This window comes from Antennarius striatus, chromosome 6 (assembly GCF_040054535.1).
Source record: "Antennarius striatus isolate MH-2024 chromosome 6, ASM4005453v1, whole genome shotgun sequence".
NCBI lineage: Eukaryota > Metazoa > Chordata > Actinopteri > Lophiiformes > Antennariidae > Antennarius > Antennarius striatus.
In genome coordinates this window covers 16158978-16177601 of record NC_090781.1, presented here as the reverse complement: position 1 = coordinate 16177601, position 18624 = coordinate 16158978, and the positions used below count along the sequence as shown (strand labels likewise).

At 38.6% G+C, this 18624-nt stretch overlaps 1 protein-coding gene across 1 annotated transcript in view; it reads left to right on the top strand.

The window, feature by feature from the left end:
* LOC137596185 (neurobeachin-like) overlaps positions 1 to 18624 on the top strand; it is a 196958-nt gene that overhangs the window by 159521 nt on the left and 18813 nt on the right. Inside the window, 6 exon segments of the mRNA XM_068316497.1 lie at positions 3120 to 3237; positions 3323 to 3425; positions 4434 to 4549; positions 7123 to 7235; positions 15938 to 16078; positions 17122 to 17241. Of these exon segments, the coding sequence (XP_068172598.1) occupies positions 3120 to 3237; positions 3323 to 3425; positions 4434 to 4549; positions 7123 to 7235; positions 15938 to 16078; positions 17122 to 17241 (711 nt within the window).

Here is an 18624-nt window from a genome sequence, read left to right as displayed (position 1 = left end):
TTTCAGCCTAAACACCGGTATCACCTGTGCCTCTCCTCATCTCATCTGTCACAATATTTTTCTGTCTTCTACTTGTGATGTTCTACAGGCGGCTTGCAGCCTGGCCTCTGTCAAATCAGGGAGGGAAGAGAAAGGGAATAAAGGAATGAGAGGACAGAGATGTTAAATTGCATTATTGCTGTGTTGTAGAGACATAGAGTATCTCCCTGCAGCTAGCAGAGCAGCACATGCGCCTGTGGTTTCTAATGAGCCTGTGTGGAGGGACCTGTGTGGAAACAAAAGGCTGTGCTTGTCGTCTATACCAGACCCCTCCACCGTCCCCTCATTCCCCCAGCCCTGAGCGTGACAGACCAAGAGCAGAGCGCCGGTCCCTTCCTGGTGGTGTGATTAGATTGGGGCCGAAGTCTCCAGCTGGCAGGCCTGTCTGTGACTGGAGGCGGCGGTCCCCAGCGCTTGTCACTGGCTGACACCTCTGACAGGCAGGGGACAGCTTCAGCAGACAGGTTCATTAAATGGCATTTTTTACAGCTGGGCCTCCAAAAAATGAGGGCTGGGCATTGTCAAATCTCCAAGTCTTCAGGGGCCCCTGTGTGTAGGTTTAGACCAAAGCGTTGTTGTTATGACAAATTTTTTGATCTGGGCTGTTTGAAATCAGCTTTTTTCTCCTCTTTAGCCTCTCTTTTGTTGACAGCTAGCCCTTTGGCCTGTAGTTTGTCATGGCAACACAAAAGTTCCCCCTAGCTGGGTAACAAGAAACAGCCAGGCCTATAATATTTTTGTGTCGACATCCAGAGAAACATTTGAGCAGTTTTTAGATTTTTATCTGATCTTGAGAATGTGGAGTTGAAAGTCTGTTTGATGAACATACACAACCTGTTTTTTTTTTAAGTACTTGCTAGATTGTTTGGGATTTTCATACAAAATTATAACAAACAGGAATATCAAGGGCTGGATATATGTCAATATTAAAATAGTGATGTAATAAAAATGAATAGAGCATATGCTTAAGACTCCAAACTATTCTCACTAGCTAATCCAAATCTTAATTTCCCTTCGGGGATCATAATAACAAGTATATATGAAAGATTAAAAAAAAACTAAATATGTATTCACACAACATATTGTGAGTGAGTTGACGGAGTAATTTGTTTTAGTCTTCCCCTGATGCAAATCTGTACAACTTGCCTTTCAGCATTGCACACAGAAGACTACTTCCACATCTGGTTGCAGAGCTGGAGGGGTATAAAAGCCACCCACTTCCTAGTGAGCTGCTGCTGGCCTTCAACAGTACGCCTGCAGATCCACAGCCTTCCCTCAATCTCCCTTCTTCTCTACGCCCCCTCCAGTCTACATGCTGCTTTCTCTGGGCTCTGCTGTCTCTATGACAACTGTTTGAGTTGGGGGTTGCAGAGGTGTCAGGCATGGGCATTACTGGGAGTAGAGCACTAGAGATGCTGTGCTGCACATCCAGCTTCTCCACCTAATCCAATTTTAATTGAGCTCCAGAGATTTTGGATGTGGCACGGAGGTCGGCATGAGCTATTCCAGGGAGAAATTAAGGTAGCCCGGCTCGCGCTGCACTCTTCCAGCCTGTCACTATTTTAAATGAGCATTAGCATCAGACCTAACCCAGCTGAACATCTCACTCTGACTTCCCTCCCTTTCTGTCTCCTCCACCTCAATCACCCCTACACACACATGCACATACACATGCACTCTCTATCTCTCTCTCTCTCTCTCTCTCTCTCTCTCTCTCTCTCTCTCTCTCTCTCTCTCTCTCTCTCTCTCTCACACACACACACACACACACACACACACACACACACACACACACACACACACACACACACACACACACACACACACACACACACACACACACACACACACACACTGTAGGGCCTCACCCCCTTAGTGCCCTGTTATATCTTTATTGTCTCACACTTAACATATGTGTGATTAGAACCTGGGGAGTTGATGAGGTTGTTTCCTGGCTCACACTGTTGGATAAAATTGTTAAGTCAGATGGAAGTGAAATGGAAGGGGGTGGGGAAAGGTGTGTGAGGGGACAATTCTCACCTCTCAGAACTACTGTTTTACTTGCTGTCCGGACCCAGTGGTGCTGCGTGCACAGGATTCTTTGTCTGCTCTCCCTTGTTCTTGGCATGATAGTTTTCATTGATTATTTATATGTCCCTATCCAAGGAGTTGTTATTGTTTTAACCACTTGCCTTTCTCTGTGAGAATCATCTTATAAAGTGTGAAATACTCCAAAAGTAAGTGAGTATATATATATAAAATATGGCACAATGTCTCAGTAATATGTGTTGTAACAAAATAAAATGGATTAACTGCTGTTAGTGTCATTTTTAATTAATTTATTTAAAAGTTCAGAAAAACGCTTGTTTGGAAATAATGTTTATATTGAGGCACTATTTTTGTATTTTTAATCAAATTAAATTATGACCTCTAAAAGGAAAAAAATCAGGGTAAAAAATGCTAATTATTGATCAAGTCATATTTATTATTATGAGCTCTCATACAGTTCTGATGGATTTTTGAATGATTTATGACCATGTCATTTAATTTATAACTGAACAATTTTCATTTATCATTGTTACTTATTGGGGCAGTATAGTGGAGCACTGTTGCCTCACAACAAGAAGGTACTTGGGTTGATTCCACCCGGGGCCTTTCTGTACGGAGTTTGTATGTCCATCCCGTGTCTACATGGGTTCTCTCTGGGTTCCCCAGCTTACTCACACCACCAAAAACAGCAATTTCGGGGAACTGGCCACTCCAAACTGACCGTAGGTGTGAATGTGAGTGAGAATGGATGTTTGTCTCACAATGTGGCCCTGCAATGAACTGATGACACGCCCAGGGCTTATGTGCTACTGCCTGATTTCAGCTGGGGTAGACCATTACTGATTGTCTCATCTTCAAGAAGATGAATGAATAAATGAATGAATGAATGAATGAATGAATAAATAAATGAATGAATGAATAAAATCACATATTGGTCAGACTGAAATAGACAGTAGTTGTTATCAAGTTCAAGTTGACATCAGATATGCTTTTCATTGAGATGATTTTTTTTTATTTTTCTACCCTGCTAGGTGCTAGCATACACTGAAGGTTTACATGGGAAGTGGATGTTCAGTGAAATTAGGGCGGTGTTCTCCAGACACTTTCTCCTGCAGAACACAGCGATGGAGGTCTTTATGGCCAACAGAAGTATGTGAAAGTGCCAATTATACCATTTAAAATTCATGTTACCCCTGTTATTCAGTACTGAGGAATATATGTCAATGTTTTACAGCATCAGTCATGTTCAACTTCCCTGACCAAGCCACAGTAAAGAAAGTGGTCTACAGTCTTCCTCGAGTGGGAGTGGGGACCAGCTATGGACTTCCTCAAGCCAGGTGGGAAATCAAAATTGTAAAATATTTCTAATTTGGTAATTCCTTCACATCTCATGTTCTCTCCTCCTTATTGTGTATTGGAGCCTCTGTGCAGCTCAGCCCTCAACAGAGTTACAGTGCGCATTCACGCATCAATGCTCGCGACTTCACCTCATCGCGGATTTTTGGTAGGCAGTCACGTGACAAGGTACACGCATGCTATTGGCTGACAGCATCTGGAAGTGCATTTTGTTCCGTGAGTCTCGGACTTATGTGAAACACAAAAGTACTTTAAACAGTCGATAAGAGTGTGGGAAAAGGTAACACAGATATAGAGTGGTTTAATATCAGTATGGGGAGGGTTCATAAATGTTTAGATTACCGTAAATAATAAGATAAATAGTTCATCGTTCTATCGCAGAATTCATTAATTGCAGTGTTTCCTGGAACGCATTACCCGTGAGGAACAACGGGGTACTGTATTTGAAGTCCCGTTGCTCCATTCACTGAAGTGGATGTGCATTGACCCTGATTGAACTGACCTAATTCTGTGTCAGAAGACTTCTTACAGCAGAGTTGCAGCGAGGCCACTGGCTGGCCACAGTCAAATTGGCTGGTTCCCTTTAGACTGTCAAAGTACTAACATGCCATTGTATACACTTCACAAAACTAGTGTTTTTCCTGGATTGCTATGAATTCCAATCGATATGAATCAAGAATTTTAAAAAATGTATGTTTAATATGTAATTCTAGAACTCTTTTAAAAAAAAATCATATGTAATTCTAGAACTCTTCCGTCTCAATGAGTGCTAATCTAGTTGTGCACCTGGGAATAAAACTATGGTAGAAACCACATCTACTGTATTTTTAATTATCCTCTTCATCTTAACTATTTAAAATATAAAACTGCAGGCTGTTTCTATTACTTGTTAGTTTGACATTACATTTTATATTTACATTCCTTAGTTACATTTAAACATTATAATTAAAACACCTCCAATAGATCTCCAATATCCAAATATTTTCCAGACGCATCTCCCTGGCTACCCCAAGACAGCTTTTCAAATCCTCCAACATGACCCAGCGCTGGCAGAGGAGAGAGATCTCCAACTTTGAGTACCTCATGTTTCTCAACACGATCGCAGGTAAGGATTCTCAAGTGAAAGTGAGTTTTAATCTTGAAGTAGCTGAAAGAATTGAAATAATTTATTCTGTTTCTCACACCCATCAGTTAACAAAATAGATTCAGATTTGTTTTCTTCCTTTTCCTGGCAACACTTTTACATTTGAAAGTGTTAAAGTTTAATTTATTATCTCTAAGAGTCACTTCATCATTAGATTGTTATGACTTTACCTTAAGCTGTCATGATCAAATTTATACAGTACGTCAGCACTACTGAAAAAACACTACAAGTGGCTCTGGTATGTCATATTTAAGAATCCATGGTAACATTAAGCAGTGCTCAGTGTAATAGACTTCACTGTTCATGAGAGTTTGCTGTTTAAAGCAAGAGCAGGCACAGCCTATTTTGCCAGATAATTAGTGCCTGGCTTTTTGAGAGCATACATATGTGTGTCTGCAGAGTTGAGAGGTTTTGTTGTCGACTCTCTGATCTGAACTGCAACTAACAGCGTAGGCGAGAGCGATTGTATGCTACTATGCTCTGAGAGGTGTCATCCTCTTTCTTGCTAGATATTCATGCATATTTATATTTAGCTCGTGCTAGAGTTCAATACATTATTGTCAGCTAATTAGATGTAAGGCAGACAGAAAAAACATGCCCAAAATTCATTAAAAAATCCCTGGTAATGACCTGGGCTGACAGGGTTGTCAGAATAGTGCAGGGCGACAGACAGTCAGGGGGTGAGTGCCGAGAAGAGGTGTGAAAGGGAGATGGTCTTCTAATTAAACACTGTTCTTCTGTTATTAACATCCTGCCACCCTAACTCAGGCCTTGCAACCAGTAGGTTGATCCATTGTAACACCCCCAACTCTTTCTGCATGCTTGGTCCACTGCTTCCTTTTCATTCTGTGGTGATAATATGGATAATTGTGCTCTTTAGCTTCCCTCAGACTCTGAATACTCCGCAGAATCATATATTTGCTTAACTCAGAAAATTTTATTTTTTGGATTGCTACTTAAAATTAAATTTTTGATGTAAAAGCGTCCAAGAGTGTCTACAATTTATGCATTTTTTTTCTTATGCTGTGCATTTCCATTTCACGTTTAAAAATCCAGTTTAAAAATCTTGACAGTATATGTGTGATGTTCACAAGAGACAATGCAGATTTTTTACTTATTTTCAAATGCAGGCAATTATTCATTGCATTGTTTTTTTCAGTAACAGTGCTGCGAGGATGGTCAATTAACTTTTTGGGCTGAATGTAAGAAAGCGAGATGGGATTTGATTGACATATTTTCCCATTAATCTATTAAATCTTCTACCTTATGCATCCTCAGTTGTTCTGTTATCCTTGGTATTTTGACTTAATCTGCATTTGATAACAAATGTTGATGTGAGCATGTTCGGTGGGAGAAAAGCCACATGAATTGTGATCTGACCGTTCACGAAGCTGTAATATGTATCTAATTTAGATGGTTTTTTGCTGCTCACAATGTCATCAACAAGAAGCATACAATTAATGTATTATTATTATTATTATTATTATTATTATTATTATTATTATTATTATTATTATTATTATTATTGTTATTATTATTATTATTATTTAAATAACTAAATTAAAAACGTTCCCTGTGTCACAGCCCTGAGCAACAGTATCAACATCTGAAAAACAGAAATAGAAACATGAAGTGTGAATGGAAATATATAGCAAATTTTATCATTTTTACTGACATACATTATTGAGAAAGAAAGCGATACAAATTTGGACAGAACACAAAAATTCCAAGCTTCCCACTGCAGTTTATTAAAACAATTCTTTGTTGGTAAAATGACGTTTTTTTATTTGTTTTACGCTTGTATGTTTATCACAATTTATCACCAGCAGTAAAAATTCCATTCAAACCAATTGTAGATTACAGCTGGCTACCACCTGACCTCACAGCTGCAATGGTGTCATCTTCAAAAGAAAAGTAAAGCATAAGTGACAACATAGGACAAGTTCTTGGCTCTTTCCATGGATTTCCTTTACACAATTTCCCATCTGATAACCAGAACATAGAGGAAATAACCATCTGGTCAATCAGTGCATCATACTTACAGTGACTTTCAAGAGTCATTGGCCTGTAGATGAATATCCATCTCTTGTATTACAACCATTCTCCACGACTTATAGAGACACTTACATGTGGAGCACCAGTCAAAAATTTGGACAGCCCCTCCCATTCACTTAATAATAGCTGTGTCCAATCTTTTGACTGGTATTTTATGCTCTCTATAAACTTAAAGACAGCACACTCAAGCTCCCTGTAACTCCACAGTCCGCCGTCGAACTACCCTCAGCAGGCAAAGGCATGGGGAGCACAGAAAACATTCCCTCACAGCAGACCACTTGCCATTAGTGTGTTCCTGCCAAGCAGAGGGACAGGAAATGTGTCTGATTGAAGGCTCTGAGACTAGGGGCTTACTGAAATGTTGCATGCTGATCCCCCAAAGTAACTGAAGCCTCAAGTGTGCTCTGCCCTGTTTGCAACCCCTTTGTTGCCTTCCAACCCTTCATTACTTACAGACATGCGTCTGCTCTGTTTTCTAGGGAGGACATACAATGATCTGAACCAGTACCCGGTCTTTCCCTGGGTCCTCACCAACTACGACTCAGAGGAGCTGGATCTGACCCTGCCGGGGAACTTCAGAGATCTCTCAAAGGTAAATGGTCCTCTTGGCCATTCAGAATGACAGGGTTGTTAAATTGTGTTCGGTTACAGTTTGCATCTGACTATACCATGAGCATATTGTGACTCCCTGGTTTAAGAGGTTTATACATGTTTAAAAGCATATGCCTAGTATGATAAACAGTCCTGTAAAATACTTAGTTGCTGATGATTTCAGCTTTAGATATCTCACATAAATCCAGGGGGAAAAAAATAAGGAAACCATCACTTAAAAGCCACAATAAAACATTTCTTACACCAACATGTCTACTTATAAAATAAAGAGGTAGAGATGAAAATACAGTGAACACCACATTTACTGTATATATTGACACAGTATTTACATATTAGCCAAAAGATTATTAGTATCAGTTTATAACAGGAAAATAAGTCAAGATAAATTTTATGCATTGTTTCCACAGACCTCAATAGCTGGTAAATCTGTATGCTTATTTAATATAAATATTACACATATTACAACATTTTTTAATGAGTACTAAACAAAAACTTCCATAACATTTTTTTATTTGATTTGTACAACAGAATTCTATAGAGCAATATTATTATATAATCACTGTGGGATTCATATTAAAGTACCGCCCTAAATCATATATAATCAAAGCACATTTATGCATGCTGTATTGTGTCAAAGTAAAGGACATTTTATGTCGTATAGTCAAAAACAATCAACATGTGCTGTAGCAGGATTTCTGCTAATGCTGTCAAATCACAAGAGTTCACGCAGCATGACACTAAAGAGCCACATCCCTGAACAATAAAGTTCAGCATTGTGTTTGCTCTTGTCCTTGACTGAGGAGGGTAAAAGCAGCTGATCACTCTACCACAAACTATGGCCTGTTTTACTTGCTCACCACCCCCTTCTCATCCTCTGTTTCTCTCTTTCTTTCACATGCACACTGCAGCTCACTGACCTGAAAACGGTCGCATTCCTGTCTGAGCTCTCTCTCTTGCTCCCTTTATCACTCCCTCGTTCTCCCTTGTTTCCCTCTAAGCTCTGACATTCTGACTAAGAACCTCCGTTTGCCATCTCAGTTCTCAGTTTTGTATCAGTGTTCAGCCTTTTAACCCTTTATCAAACAAATGACTATTTTTGGTAATTTGATTTTCTACATGGTATTACAAAAATAAAAAAAATGTTATAACAGAAATAACTTTTTTTAATGTCACCCAATACCACTCTTAAAATTGAATTTAAAGGAGTGTCCTGTAGGTCATGTATGTGCTGTATCTTCCAATGGGAAAGGAGAGTTAATATGAGAAAAATCATTTTCACGTTGCATAATTTTGAATTTGAAAAATGGACATCAACTTGAGTTTTTCATACATACATCTGAGTTGTGTTTTGCCATCATCATCTCAGCACTTTACTTTTAGCGACTCTAGTCTGTGGGATATCCAGGTGGGCTGAGAGAGCCACAGGATGTGTGTTTGGGGGCTGAACCATATGTACCCCTCCTGCCCTGGGTAGACATTTATGTATTGTAATGTATTCCAGTGACATCCTCCCATGCTGTTTACAGGGCTGAGCTGCCTTCATTAGCATGAGTTCACAGCCCATGTCTCATGACAGTTGTCCTTGGAACCCCGGGGCTCTTACCTCCAAAAGTTCACAGCCATTGCAGCAACGAAGAACAGCAGGCCCCACACTCCTCTATGCCTTTTTGTTCAATTATGGATCAGAGATTGCAGCATTGTCTCCAGAGATGTGTTCATTGTATATTAGGATTGTGTTTCTCCCTGAAGTGTTGTGAGCTGTTGTACCCGACGGGCCTGTATGTGGTAGCAAAGGCTGGGTGTTGCTTCCACATTTCTTTACCCATGTTTCTATACAATAACTAATATGATAGCAGTTCATGAAGAAAACAGAACAAATATTTACATATTAACAACTCTGTGATTAAACATAAGGATCTTAATAGTTTTTTCAGTAATCGACAGCTTTTCATATGGAAATTTTTCAGTGTGTTCTTTTAAAGTACCAAACCACTCTGCAGAAGTTTTTTACTCATTCCCTGCTCTTACCTTTTATGTTTATTTTTCCTCCTCCTGAGCAATGCAGTATTAGTTTATGTTATATGGTCTTTCCCTCCAGACACCAGAGAGATAGAGGATTATGAAGATAAATTGTCATATTATTATTCTTAAACTAATACCCTTGAAAAAGCTGAAGTCTAAAGACAGCTAAATTGCAGGCCTTAAACGTAAGTGTGCTGCTCATTACACATTTTTAGGAAAATTCTTTTCCCATAGATTGAAGGCTTAAGACTCATTTGTCATTTACAGGTGACTCAACCTTGATTGACAGCATTGTTGAAATGGCAGTAGAGCTCTGCTTATGCTGCAAAATAATATCCTCGCAAACTTTCTGCACACACCCACAATTATCTGCTAGTTGGGCATTCAGTGATCTGTGAACAATGCTTCAGAGCATTTTGTTATTTTGCCTAGGGCCCAGAGTTCTGCATATTTGGATGTCAGATACATTCAAGCGATGCGTGTGTTTCAGTAGATTGTAACAACTATTTCTTGATAGATTGATGAGCAGATAATAGATTGGTGGAAGCTAATCTTTCTCATAACTCCCAACCAATGAGATGGAAATTCATTTAGCATGTACTTAACAAAAATAGTTTGTTTCATTTGTAAAGTAAAATTTGAAAAGACAAGCAATGCAAGAAATGACACATGTACATTTATCAACCTTTGTAATTCGATGTTTATTAGCCCAACCTCGTTTTTTTTTTTAGTAAAGTAGTGCTAATGATGTGGATTTACCCTAGAAAGCAAATTCAAGATGTACCACCTTGGAGAGAAAGGCCTGTTAATTTATCGTATGCTCTGGCATTCAGTAACAAGGACAGAACTCATCTGCTGCAAAGACCCCTTCTTCATATTTCTTCTTGTAATCTAGTCTTCTTCACCATTCCCATCAGGATGCATCGGAGCATATCTCGAGCTTCATCCTACCTTTGAGCAACTTGATTGCATTAGACCAGAGCTCTATGTAGCATTGCCTCCAATAAAGCAAGCAGAAACAACTCAGACTTCTCCTGACAAAGCACTATAGCAACACTGTAATGTAATTTTTTTCTTTAAATATTAAATGCAATATGTGTCTCATTGGGATGTGGCTTAGATATAACCAAACACGTGGAAGCACTCAGCGTACACAGCCTATGTTCATTTTCTGTGTCTTTGGAGTGCAAGACCAGAAATGATTTTGATTGAATCTGAAGCTAAATCTAAATTTGATCATATTTAGTTTGGTTGCGTTGATGCATTTCACTGGGTCAGGTGTTACACAAGATATGAACTTGGATAGGAGAATGTGTGAATGTGTGAACTGTCTGAACCAGTTGTTTTCATCACATTACATCTGTGATCAGCGTGGTATGCACTGCAGGAAAAAGGAAAGAAGTGATAGTCTTTGCTGAAAACAGATGGGCTCATCAACAGAAAATTACAGGGATAAAGGCACTAATGGACCACTGAAGTTCTTATTTTATCTTATTAGTGAGTTTTTAATCTATTTCAAGTTGGTGACAGCCTTATGTTTTGTTCAGTCATTCTTCTATTTATCTGTTCGGGCCTTTACAAACATCTACTTGGAAGCAAGGATGATATGGTAAGAGTTAGGTGGTCAAAAGTCAAGGTCAGTGTGACATCACATCCAATATATTCTCTTGAAGATATCTCAGGAACGCCTGGACTGAATTTCATTACTATACATGTGGCACAAATGTCCATTTGGATCTAAGGATGAAGGAATCAACTAGGTGAAAGACACAGTCACCTTTTGGCTGTAGCGCTAGGATGAATCTGTAATTATAACAAAATTACATGGTAATAACTAATGGTGTACAATTATGACATAATTATGTTTTTAAACAACTTTATTGTAACATTTTATCAAAAAACAGTCGTCATTTAGCTCATAACTTCATATATATGCTTATGCAGCTGGACAACTTGAGAGCACTGTAAGCATTTTTGCCTTAATAATGTTGTGGTAAATACAGGAATGGCGGCACGGCGGCGCAGTGGTTAGCGCTGCTGCCTCACACCACGGCGGACCCGGGTTCGAGTCCCGCTCTGTGCGGAGTTCGCATGCTCTCCCCGTGTCTGCGTGGGTTCTCTCCGGGTTCTCCGGCTTCCTCCCACCTCCAAAAGCATGCGCTTCAGGTTAATTGGCCGGTCCCAAACTGACCATAGGAGTGAGTGTGTGTGTGAATGCTTGTTTGTTTCTGTGTGGCTCCGCGGTACACTGGCGTCGTGCCCGGAGTGTCCCCCGCCTCACGCCCTGAGACTGCCAGGATAGGCACTGGCTACCCCGCGACCTGCGTTAGCGGATTAAGCGGGTTGGAAAATGAATGAATGAATGAATAAATACAGGAATGAACAGGAAACAACTTCATAGTAAATGTACTTGTATATCTTGTGCCGTATTCCAGGTGTGACCATGTTTAGTTTTGTCACAGAAATAGGATTGTGGCAGTAGAATGGAGTCGAGATATCTTTTATGGATTTATCCCAAGGTTATTGTTTAAAGACATAATGTTAAGGACAATTATGTTTTTTGAAAATAATGACATGACTTGTTCAGTTTTGTGGCTTCCACTGGTACCTTTATATTATGGGATTAATTATTATTATAGAAACAATTAACATTTCCTAAAATCTTTGTACCCATTAATTGTTCTTTATTTATACTCATTGCATTATCTCCTGCTTCTTTCATTATTATTCCTCATTCCCCTCCATCTTTCACATGTGCAGTATAACATACATTTACTACACTAACTGTGGTTTTACGTAGTGCGAGACGTTTTGTGGCTCGCACCCTCATCCAGCTGGACCAAGACGTCACATGCAAGGCCATTATCACCCCATAAATCTATGCAGATCTCAATAAACTTCTCTTTCAGTCTATTCATTTGCGCTAACACTGATGTGAACTACCATTAAATCTTGTGTTGGACCAAAAAAAAAAAGGCCCTATATAATTTTGACACAAAGCTGTGTCACACATGGATGTGACCATAATTTTCTGAATGACAGAGAGTCTGTCTGTTCAATTGACATTGAATACTGTTCCCCGGCAATAGAATAACAATATAATTTTAACACTCTGTGTACCAGGATTCTTTTACTACTTGAAGTACCATAGGCAGTCATTTTGACCGCTTGGACATTATTTGTTTATAATTTGGATTATCATTAAAATATCCAAGAATAGATTGGTGGAATAGGTAAAAACACATCAGGAAACTAAATTAAAATTATGATGATTGATCTTTTTATTTATTTACAGTAACTGACACAAAATAACTTCTCTGCAATTGCACGTCCAAATTTGAACTGTAAAATAAAAACAAAATTATCTCTGTGAAAAAATAAACAAATGTATACTGGTTCAAAATAGATTGGTGTCATCATTTGACCTTAACAATGAAAATTATTAACTATTATGAACATTCAATAATGCTGTGATGGCTGCCAGCCAGCTGGAGACACTGATGTTACAACACCAAGTTGTTTTGCTTATGCCTCACAAGCACTCAGTCAACACAAGTAAACTGTGTTGAGGGGGGAAATATCACCACTGATAACTTCTTTACTTGAACTTACCAAGGCACTAAATGCCCAGAAAACCAGCCTGGTTGGTCCAGTAAATAAGAGTAGAAAAGAGCTTCCTCCGTCTGTAGAGGAGCAAAGGGCCCTGCACACTAAAAAGGTGCTGAAATGTGACAGTGCAACCCTAACAGTCTATCAATGATAACCAAGGATAAATATCTTCATTCTAATCAAAATCCACACAGCTGTCAACATCACAAGTGGCCAAGAGGCTAAACTGGACACTGCTACCTACTACAATAGAACCCATGTTGGAGTAGTTGTGCTTAATTAAATCGTGAGGAAATACTCAGTGAAAGCTGCTACATGAAGATGGCCATTGGCTGTGTTTCATAATATTGATGGTTTCATACTACTGGTGGTGTTTCATAATATTCTTGACCTGGCTGCTATAAATGCTTTGATCCTGTTCAATAAATGCACCAATAAGATGATGTCACAAAGAAACCTCATAATGTGACTCGCAAATTAACTTTGCTCAGGACACATGAAAACAACAGCCTGACAAATGGTGGTGCAAGAACCCCGTTTGGAGCAGCAGAAGATGGAGAAGAGAAGGCAGTGCCAAGTGATGAATGTGTAAGAAAAATAGAGCAAAGGATATTTCTGTCAAATGTCAACAAGTAGTGGGAGCTACAGATGGAAGGTACAGGTTACCTGTGTTGACTGTGAGTGATTGGGAGCCATAAGCTAAACAACTTGGTGTTGTAACATCAGTGTCTCCAGCTGGCTGGCAGCCGTAACAGCATTATTGAATGTTCATAATAGTTAATAATTTTTATGGTTAAGGTCTAATGATGACACCAATCAGGATACATTTGTTTTGTTTTTTTCACAGAGATACATTTGTTTTTATTTCAAAGTTCAAATTTGGATGTGCAATTGCAGGGAAGCTATGTTGTGTCAATTAAATAAATAAAACATGCAATCATTACAGTTTTAATTTGTTGTCCTGATGTAGTTTTACCTATTCCACCAATTTATTCTTAACTATTTTAATGATAATCCAAATTATATACAAATAATGTCCAAGCAGTCAAAATGACTGCCCATGGTACTTCTAGGTAGAAAGACTCACATCTCTTTTGTGTTTTGAAATTTTAATGGTCAAACAATGTTAGAATAAAATATACATACACTTTGGAAAAGTCATGGTCCTACTGCTAAATAGGTTTTTTTTAAAACCAAGTTATGACATTTAAAATTTTGAAAGCAGTCAAAATGACTACCTTGGGAGTCCTAGTGTTAATAATGTCAGTGTAATTGGCTTTTTTTGGCACCAGCCTCAGACCATTTTGGATTGGGGACTTTTTTATTTCTTCTGACCTCTAAACTGTAGCTTTCGGTAGAAAAGCTTTCATTGACTATGTTACCATTCTCTACCCCCTCTGTAAACAATTCAGTGTTACTGAGTATATTAATATTGACTGTCAGTGTGCCTTCCAGGCTCTTATATTGAATTAGGTGATTGAAAAGGCAGAGAAAGAAATTTATTCAGCACTAAATGTATGTTTAATGGGAGTAATTTTGTTGCCTCAAGAACATATGAAAATTAAACAGTTGCCAAAGGGCAAAAACCCAGTGATGTGTCAGAGTAATATTGAAATTATGACTCGGTCTATCACTAAGTAATGAACCATAATATCCAAAGTATGGTGTAACCATCCTACGGTTGAATGATTGTCAAATATATATAATAATGATGTTATATGCTATTATTTTTTATGTTTTTTTAAAAAAGCCACAATTTCTCCTTTACCAGAGAAGAGAATGAGCAACTTTCTGTAATTTCTGACATTTCCAGTCTTGAAACTGCATTTATTTCTTGCAGGCCATTTGAACAATTCATGTCTCTGTCATTCACAAGAGCATAGCTGGGTTGGAAACTTCCTGGCCTCTTCTTATGTTGTTAATAGAAATTTTGTTAATGTGCAAAATGTCTGTATAGGTCTTGGGAACTTCCATCAACAGTGTGCAGTAGCTCAGGGTGGATCTGAACACAGATGGTAGTAACAGTGCTGAGTAAAGTGGCTTGGTGGGTGTTTTAAGTGTAAATCAGGTCAGCCAAGGTTAATCCACATGGATTACCCATAACATTTAGCAGAAGACACTCATATCTCCTCCATCCATAGTCAGCACACCATCCCACGCAGTCAGTCCACCATATCCCTGTACATTTCAAACAGTGGACAACACCACAGGAACTTTTTAGGGTTCACATGAATAATGGGGTTTGACAGACAAATCAGATTAATGCTTCTTGCCTGTCTGAGACTCTCTCACATGTCAGTGAACTGCTAAGACTCTGTAAGTCTGTCAAATATCCTTTAATTTACTGGTACTTTCCTATTCCTTGCCTTATTGAGAGAATACGTAGGGCAACAGGCACAATGATCATTTTGTTGCTGTTTTTGGTCTCATTTCACTGCATCAGTGTTTTCTTACCATCACATTTGCAGCTAGGTGACAAATGTTATTACAGTCTGTGTGAAACGTGCACACAGGAAGACTCCTTCTGCCCTATGTGTTGTTGCTTCTGATTACACCATTTCTACACATTGCACTGATGAAAGGTGATGAAGGATTAAATCACTTTTTTTATCTCTTTTGAAGGCATATTTCCCATGATATTTCCGAGCCTGGCTTACATCCACAATATCATTAATATCTGATTTAGATAGAAGACTGGTTTATTTATTTATATGATCATTGTAATCTTCTATTTAGAATTTATTTTGAAAATGGATTAGGCAAAAGATAAATGTCAGCAACTCATAAAAAGATGCAGCTGAAGAAGAAATGATTGTAGATGAATTGAACAGTCTCATTTACATTAAGAATGACTACATTTTAACTATCAAAATTTTATCAAATTGCATACATATTAAGTTGAAATATTAAAATAATAGAACAATAAGTGCATACCAAATGATGCTTGCGTTCATAAAGCTTGGAAGTATAGAGAAAAATACAGTGTTTTTTGAGATGCTACTCACACAAATGACCTGAACCTCTTATTTCTTTTTGTTCCCTTTTTTTCAGCCTATTGGTGCTCTGAATCCAAAGCGAGCAGCATTCTACTCTGAACGCTATGAGACCTGGGAAAATGAACAGACGCCACCTTGTCATTATGATTCCCACTACTCCACGGCTGCCTCTACATTACAGTGGCTTATCAGAATAGTAACATCACTCTTTCAACAACCTACTAATATTTTTTTTTAAATAGGTTCACTGTCCCCAAATTATACAAGCATCCACATGGCAGTGATGTCAAAATCACACTCTGAGACAGCTTTTCATTTTTGAGTCTGCATTAGGTGATTGTCACTTGTCAGACTTGATGATGCTGTTACTCTGAGGTCTGTCGGCTTCTGCACAGGAAACAGCTCAACATCTCAATTTGATTGGACCTGAGTTAGACCAATGGTGCTCAGAAAACACATTTCACAGGCCAGTAAACCAGCATATGTGAACTAAATAAAGAGTGGCTGGGTAATGATTTACAGAGGGTGCTGTGACAGGTTTATGTGTTTCAGCCAACCCAGTGAGTGCCTGAGACATGTCCATCAAGGTTACTGAGCACTGTCCTCATTTACTGTGGTGAGGAGAATGCAGGCTCAGTCTACCAATCTGTACTCCATGAAAAAAACACCCCTATAACATGTGTGACTTTGTTGAGTTGACTTACAATGGATTTTGAAGTGAGATTATTAATTTTACAAAGCTTTTTGCAGAGTTGGTACTGTATTTCTGCTCCCACATCATTGGGTTCAACAAAGGAAGTGCTCTTGACATATTTTAGATTGACTCATGTGAGTTTGTTCTCCCTTCCTTCCTCTGGTGAGTGATCCATTCACCCAAACCGGTAGTGGTCACCATCTCAGGCTTAGAAAACCAGATTTGAGCCAATTATCATTATGGCTTGCCACACTTCGGAAGAACACTGATTAATTCTCCTCCAGGCTGGGATACAATGAATGACTGAAGATAGGTCCCTTAGTTTGCCACAGAAAAGAATAACAGTGAAATAATGCAGCTAATTTAGACTGTTCAGATGTATTCCAGTAATCCACTAGGTTCATTATTACATGTGTAAATCACATGTTCATTATTCTGATTATGATGATTGCAATTGAAATGCTGAGTGAGAGGGAGAAAAAGTGATTACATTCAAAAAAATGCATTGAGGTCTTTCATCTTTGTCTGATTTGCTTTTTCCCCAGGAGCCCTTCACCACGTTCTTCTTTTGTGTCAATAACAACAAATTTGACCACCCTGAGCACACCTTTTCAGCCATTGCCCGTTCTTGGAGAAACTGTCAGAGGGACACCGCTGACGTAAAGGTAAGAATTCCTATAAAAGTAAGTAGTGCAGTTCATGTTTTACATTTATATGGATACACACATCTACAACTGGAGACGTGACCTTTTATAAATAGAAGACAAATCTACCATCCTAATTTATTATTTGTTAATTTACTTGCCTTAAAGCTTCTCTAAGATGATATAATTTGATCTACAATAAAGGGGAAAAAAAGGCAGTGCTTGACACATCTACCCGTAGAACTGAAACTATACATTTTATACTGTATAACAGGAACTGTAACAAAACCATGCTTCACCACCTTTTCCTCCAAGCCAATGTGCCTCCATGCCACTACAAAAATACATATCATCAATTATGAATGCCTTATTCTAACTGCAAATCAGAGGGAACCACAGTGTACAGGCTAAATTTAAGCACTCAGAAATGCACATTTGTTGTATCTCATGCAGAAAACAAACTATCTCTAGAGGTAGAATGATCTTGTATCTCTGCATGCAAGCACTCATGAGTTTAAACAAAGGCTGTGTCTGAGAGACAAAGCCCTCCCTCAGTCTGCAAATCCACACAGCAGTTACTGAAAACGCTGAACCCTGCTGATTCGCCTCCATTTTGCCTGCTGCATAACACGCAGTATGACTACACACTGACCTCAAAGTGTCATATATTTCTAGCACACCCTGCATCGGGTAGCGTTGCCCAAGGCAATTAATAAAGCATTAATGACAAAAGCTATTTAAAATGTAGTGTTTTATGTAAGGACAGGGCTTTTACTCACTAGGATCTGGGGAGAGCAGCCAACAGTCGATGTGAGGCAGAGGCAGAAAGCTGCAAGCCAGCTTACATCTGAATAGTCAAACACCACCCTGTTAACAAATACAGCCTACTTCCAACTACTTGTATGCTTGCATGCATTTATCTTTACACACATAAGATGGGTCCTGATCTATTAGGAGAGACATTGTAATGTGGATCACCACAGTGTATTGCTCATAGTATTTTATAATGTATTAGAAGCAAGATACAGCTTGTTTAGTTGCAAAAGACGCAATTGGGATACACTGTCACTATAGACTGATTTGATTATGAATTGCTCTGAAAATTTTCATAATATTTATAATATTTTCTTCCATTCCTGCTTTTTATGTAATGTTTTTTTTTATGAAATAGAAAATCTCCATGTATCCCTATTGAAAATGTAAGGAAATTAAAGCATAATTTTCTCTGCATGACAACAGAAAGGTAGCCAAACATTTAACAGGCACATGCGCAAACACTATATAGAGACTGAGACTGAGGTGAGAGTCTGGGCTTACAGTCAGCGTCACCCCACCAAACTGAGAGGGCCATCAAGCTACTGATTAAAAGTTAGTTTGTTTTTTACCAGGGTCTCTCCTTCATTA